The 6,721-nt window shown below is 34.4% G+C and overlaps 1 protein-coding gene across 1 annotated transcript in view; it reads left to right on the top strand.

Moving 5' to 3' along the window:
* The window catches only part of VPS13A (vacuolar protein sorting 13 homolog A), a 266,157-nt gene that overhangs the window by 32,961 nt on the left and 226,475 nt on the right, over positions 1-6,721 (top strand). Inside the window, exons 13-15 of the mRNA XM_042780717.1 lie at positions 156-328; positions 1,832-1,894; positions 2,393-2,522. Coding sequence (XP_042636651.1) covers positions 156-328; positions 1,832-1,894; positions 2,393-2,522 — 366 coding nt within the window. The remainder of the gene's footprint in view (positions 1-155; positions 329-1,831; positions 1,895-2,392; positions 2,523-6,721) is intronic.

Consider the following 6,721-nt stretch of genomic DNA (forward strand, 5'->3'; position numbering starts at 1 on the left):
GACCGTGTATATATATTTTAAATGTCTGTTTCAAAGTTCTTATAATCAAAAAGAGTAGAAAAATGTTGCAGTAACAATTTGGGTAAAAACAGGGCCTTGGAAACATAAATACTTTTAGGACTTTTTATTTTTTTTTTTTTTTTTTTTTTAAACTAGGTGGTCTTATGCTATAAATGGTGTTCTTGAAGTAAAAGTTCGTCCCAGCTTACGGATGTGGTCATGGAAGCATATTAGTGATCATAGACAAAAAGTGAAGCAGTATAAAGAACTGTATAAAAAAAAGTTAACAGCTAAGAAGATACCTGGTGACATTCTTATTTCTCTGGAGGTTAGAATTTAAAAGTGAAAAAAGTTGAATATTTTGTGCTATGTAACTCCTCCTCAGCCTTTAGTGTGACTAACACTTCCTACTTATTTTGCTATAATTTTCACTGACCATTTTTGTCTCTGGAAGGATTTGAGTTCAAGCAAATAGTAACTTGAAGCCTGACTTTATTATATCACTTTTGACTTAAAAGTGACATTGATTCTCAACTTTTCTTCCTCAGTTTCGAAGCCTTACATTATCTGATACTATGGCATTTCCCTTATTGTTACCATCTGATTGTGCATTAACCACATTAGTGTCCTGTCTTCAATTTGTATCGTGCTCATTCTTAGAGCCATACCTTTGTTCATACAGTCTATCAACTTCCTCTCTTCTTTTTGCCTATCTACTGCAATTTTACTCATCCTTCAAGTTCTGTCTTAAGTCTCATCTCTGCGTGAACTTTTCCTGAATTTTCTGTTTATACACAAGTAGTTTTTCCTCTTCTTTTAGCATTTCTAATCATTAACAACAATTTTACATTTAATTGTATGTAATTGAGTGTTCTTTAAGTATTAATCTTATCAATTAAAGGATTTGCTTTTTAGAATTATTAAATATTCTGGAAGAGACTGCTTTATAGATGGATTAAAAACAGAGATTAAAAGGCCTCTTAAAATCAATATGACCATTCCAATTCCAGGCCAATTTCCAATTAGAAACTCCTTAAATATTGAGTTTTACTTTTATTTTCAACTTGATAGACTTCCTGAAGATTCAGGACTATTAGTAATTCTTGGGTTTAGAGGGTTTTTGGAGTGGATACTTATTCCTTACTTTCTTTTGGATCTGAACCCAGATCTTCCGTGTCTGCTGGATATAAAGCCCTGGGTTAAGTTGTTTAGATAATGGTAGACCATAGTTTCCTCTCTTGGGAGGAAAAAGTAATTTGAGCATAAACTCTTGAAATTAATCATTTAAATATATGTTGTTGTGGTTGTTATATGCCGTCGAGGCAGACCTGACTCATAGCGACCCCTCCTTGGGTTTCCGAGGCGGTATCACTAGGAAGTAGATTGCCCAACCTTCCTTCTGAGGAGTGGCTGGTGGTTTGAACGCCAGTCCTTCTGATTAGCAGTCAAGTGCCTTAGGCACTAGCTGACCATAGCCCTAATATATTTACCCTTAACTGTAGTTAAAACCCAAATGAAAGGCAGTACATGTAGGGTATCTTTTAGTATGTGTTACATTATCTTGTAGAGTTTGTAATTTTATATGCATGACATACATGATTTCTTTGTTCAAAAAGTTACTCTAGCATTACTAATTTTCAAGCTGATTGTATATATATATGTGTGTGTATACACACACACACACACATTGCTTCACAGAATGTAACAAATACATTATATTGATGAGCATTCAGTTTTCTATCGTATCTTTTCTTTAGTGTAGTAATTTGATGGATTGTATATTAAAGTTATTTATGTGAAGTTAAAACAGTTTCTTTTTAAATATTTTCAGGAATTGGAAAAGATTCTGGATATATTTAATCTAACTTTAACAAGACAGCAGGCAGAAGTTGAGGTAATTCCAGATTATCTTTCAATTTGTAAAATTAAATCTAAATTCCATATGGATAGAAGAAAATGTGATGTCATTAGAATTGTATTGCAATACTCTGTTTCCTAAAAAGGATTCAAATTTGCTTCTATATGTTATAAAAAATATTTGATATAATGTTTTCCATATCCCTTTAAATCAGACAGGTTTTTATGGGAAAAAATTCTAACTAAATAATGGGATGGAGTTTATCAAATGTCCAGAGGTCATGTGAAGGGGAAAAGCCTTTTTTTTACATTTAATTTGTTGATCTTTGGCTCTTGTTAAAAGTGAGGAGAACTATATGGTATTCTTAAAGTCTTTGTTTTTTTTAGCTCATGTCACAGTACTATGTTCTGTGAATAAATGCATATTGTTTGTGTTTATTCAGTCAGGTAGGTTTTGGAAATACCATGTTCTTGGTTCTTTAAATTTCTAAGTAAAGGATAATTTGTCATATATTTGAAACTTCACTGATCCTAGGTAAAGAAAGCTGGATACAAGATTTACAAAGAAGGGGCAACAGATGCAGCAAATCGTACAGGATGGTTAGACTGGCTGTGGGGTTGGACGGAAACAAGTATTAGTGAACAACCAGATGTTAAACCTGGAAGTATGTCCGTTTATATTTCAATTCTAATTTTTTATATTTATTATATTTTTTGGGCTTTTGTATCTGGTTTATTTCATTTAGCATGTTTTAAAAGTTTATCTTTGTATCAGTACTTTATTCCTTTTTTTTAAAATGTGGTAAAAATGTATAGAACAAAACATCTGCCATTTAACATTTTTTACATGTGCATTAATTATGACATGTATTACATCATCACTTATGTTCATCGTTTGTGCAGCCATCACCACTGTCCATTTCCACATTTTTTCATCTCCTTTAACAGAAACTTAGTGTCCCTTAAGAAACAATAGCATTTTCCCCACTCCCACCTGTCCCTGGTAACACTAATAAACTTTGGTTTCTGTGCATTTGCCTGTTCAGATACTTTTTATAAGTGGAATCATACAATATTTATCTTTCTGTGTCTGACTATTTTACTTTGCATAATATTTCGAGGTTCATCCATGTTGTAGTAGGTTTCAGAATTTCATTTCTCTTTATAGCTGAATAATATTCCATTGTATGGATATACTATATTTTGTTTACACAGTCATCTGTTGATGGTCACTTGAGTTCTTTCCATCTTCTGGCTGTTGTGAATAGTGCTGTAGTGAACATTAGTGTATAAGTATTTGTTTGAGTTCCTGCTTTCAGTTCTTTTGTGTATATACCTAGGAATGGAATTACCAAGTCGTATGGTAATTCTATATTTTACCTTTTTGAAAACCCACCAAACTGTTTTCCACATTGCCTTTACCATTTTACAGTCCCAACAAAAATAGATGAGAGCTCTAACATCTCCACATCCCTACCAACACTTTCTGTAAGGTTTTTTGTTTTTTTGTTTCTGCCAGCAGCCGCCTTAGAGGGATGAAGAAGTGGTATCTCATTGTGGTTTTGATATGCTTTTCTCTGATGACTAATGACATTGAGCATGTTTTTATGTGCTTATTTGCCATTAGTGTATCTTCTTTAGCAAAATGTTTATTAAAGTCTTTTGCCCATTTTTGATTGGGTTGTCCTTGTGTTGTTGAGTTGTAGGAATTCTTTATAAATATTCTGGATATTAAAATATTATCAGATGTATGGTTCCCAGTTATCTTCTCCCATTCTGTACATTGTCTCTTCACTTTGTTAATAATGTTCTTTCTTTAAATTTTCACAAATGTTTAAAATTTTTGATAAAGTCCAGTTTATCTATTTTGTCGTTTGTTATTTGTGTTTTGGTGTCATATCTAAGAATCGATTATCAAAAACTAGATCCCAAATCATCACTCCTAGGTTTTGTTCTCATTGTTTCATAGTTTTATTTCTTATATTTCAGTCATTGCTTCATTTTAAGTAAATTTTTATATATGATATAAGGTATTGGTCTGGCTTAACTTTTCACTTGTGGAAATTCAGTTTTATAGCACATTTATTAAACTATTCTTTCCCCATTGAATATATTTAGCACCCTTGTCGAAAATCACTTAACCATAGATGTGTGGATTTATTTCTTGACGTTCAATTCTATTCCATTGGCCTATCATTGTATAAGTACCAGATTGTTTTGATTACTGTAGCTTAATAGTATGTTTTGAAATTGGATGTGTGAGTCCTTCTACTTTATTCTTCTTTTTGAAGATTGTTTTGGTTATGTAGGAACTCTTGTGGCGTAGTGTCTAAGGCATTTGACTGCTAACCAGAAGGCTGGTGGTTCAAAGCCACCAGCCACTCCTCAGAAGGAAGACTGGACAATCTACTTCCATAGAGATACTGCCTAGGAAACCCAAGGAGAGGTCACTATGAGTTGGGACCAACTTGATGGGAGTGAGTTTTTGAGTTTGGTCCCTTGCAGTTCTATATACATTTGAAAGTTGGTTTTTCCAATTCTTCCAAGAAGGCTGTTGAAATTTTGATAAGGATTATGTTGACTCTATATATTGCTTTTGGCAGTATTTACATCTTAACAGCATTAAGTCTTCCAGTTCATGAACATGGAATGTCCTTTCGTTATTTAGGTCTTTAGTTTCTTTCAACAAAGTTTTCTTTCTTTTTTTTTTAACCTAAATTTATTTCAAATCAATTTTATTGAAATATAATTACATTAAAAGATTCAATTTTAGGGGCACAGAATAGTGAATTCTGATAGGTATATGTACCGGGTAACCACAAAACAGTCAAGATATAGAGCACTATTATCCTTCACAAAAATTCTCTCTTTTTGTCTGTTTGTAGTCAATAGTCTTCTCCTGGCCAGAGGCAATTGAAACTCTGCCTTTTTTTTTTTTTTTTTTTACATTATGCATAATTCACATTATAAGCAATTTGACCACTTTTTAAATTTTCATATAAATGGAGTCTTGTATATATTTTATTTCTGTCTAATTTTACAAAGTTTATGGTTTGTGTTGTATGAAAATATAGATAGCAAAAGATACATGTTTTCAACAGTTTCTACATGTACAATTCAGAGATATTACATTCTTCAGATTATGCAGTGATTCTCACAGCCCTTTTCCAAATTATTTTACCACCATTAACTTAAACAGACTGCTGCTAAGCTTCTCATCTAAACTTTTGAGTTGCTGTTGTTGATTTGATCACACAGAGATAATTCTTTAAAGAGGAGTCCAATCCTCAAGACAGATATACTTTACTAATTAAGCTAAATTATTGTTTGGTTTAAAGAGGACTTAAGGGGATAATTTTGATTTAGGGTTTAACATTTTAAAATTAGAGTAATAGTTTGGGGGTTCTTCCAGTCTCAGTGGCTCGAGAAAGTCTGGATTCCATTGAGAACTTTAAATTCTGCTCTATATTTTCCTCACTTTTTGTTGTTGTTGTTGTTGTTATGTGCCATCGAGTCGGACCCGACTCATAGCGACCCTTCCTTGGGTTTTCGAGGTGGTATCACTACGGAAGTAGATTGCCCAGCCTTCCTTCCGAGGAGTGGCTGGTGGGTTTGAACCGCCAGCCTTCTGGTTACCAGGCAAGTGCCTTAGGCACTATGCTACCAGAGCTCCTAGTCTATGGGATCTTTGATCAAAACATTTAGTAATGGTAGTGGGCTATCATCCATTTCTTCTGGTCTCATAGTAAAGGAATGTATTCCATTTCCTTATCTGATTCTTGACTGTCCTCTGGTTCTCCTGGTGATGGAAACCAACTGTACCTCAGATGGCTGCTTTTCAACTAAGTTTTCAGTTAACAGGTCTGTCACCTGCCTGGTGAAATTTGTTACTCGATATTCTTTTAGATGATATTATAAATGGAATTGTTTTCTTAATTTTATTTTCTGATTGTTTATTGCTGTTATATAGAAAACCAGCAGAGTTTTGTGTATTGACTTTGTACTCTGCTACTTTGCTGATTTCATTTATTAGCGCCACTAGCTTCCTTATGTATTCCTTGGGATTTTTTTCAAATGCTGGATCATACATCATCCCTAAGAATAGTTTTATGTCTTGCTTCCTTATTTGGATCCCTTCTGTTGCTTTTTCTTGTCAGATTGTTTGGCTAGGACTTTTCAGTGCAATATTGAATAGCATTGGTAGGTGGGCATCCATGTCTTGTTCTTGATCTTTTTTTATTTTATTTTTTTATTGTGACTTGGGTGAAGATTACAGAGCAAATTCACTTTCCATACAGCAGTTTAAATATACTTTGTCTCATGACATTGACCACAATTTACCACAATGCAGCAGCTCCCCTTCTACTTCCTCCCCATAGTTACCTCTTCCCACTGTCCATCCTTCCATGGACTCCTGCCCCCTAAGCTGTTTCCCTGTGCATAGGCAGCCCTTCTTTCTCAATGATTGTTCTCTCCAAGGAGTATATCTACTTGAGGTAAATGTTCAACTCATATGCCTGTCTTCTGTTTGGCTGGAAACCACAGGTGTGGGTTAAATTCCAGACCTGAAGGGCAGCTTGGGGCCATAGTCTCAGTGGTTCCACCAGGCTCCATTGGACCAGCAAACCTGGCCCCCCCCTTATTTTTTCTCCAAATGATTTTGAGTTTTGTTCCACATTGTTCTCCCTCTCTATCAAGGATCTGCTATGTAGATCCCTTTCCAAGTGGATGTCAGTGGTAGTCGGGCACCATCTAGTTCTTCTGGTCTCATAGTCGTATAGGCTGCAGATCGGATGGTGTGCCAGTCGCTAGGACTAATTGTTTCCATGAATTTTGGATTTCTTCATTCTTCTTTGCTCTGGAT

Source organism: Orycteropus afer, unplaced genomic scaffold (genome assembly GCF_000298275.1).
Source record: "Orycteropus afer afer isolate SDZICR_OR568_19922 unplaced genomic scaffold, OryAfe1.0 scaffold00005, whole genome shotgun sequence".
NCBI lineage: Eukaryota > Metazoa > Chordata > Mammalia > Tubulidentata > Orycteropodidae > Orycteropus > Orycteropus afer.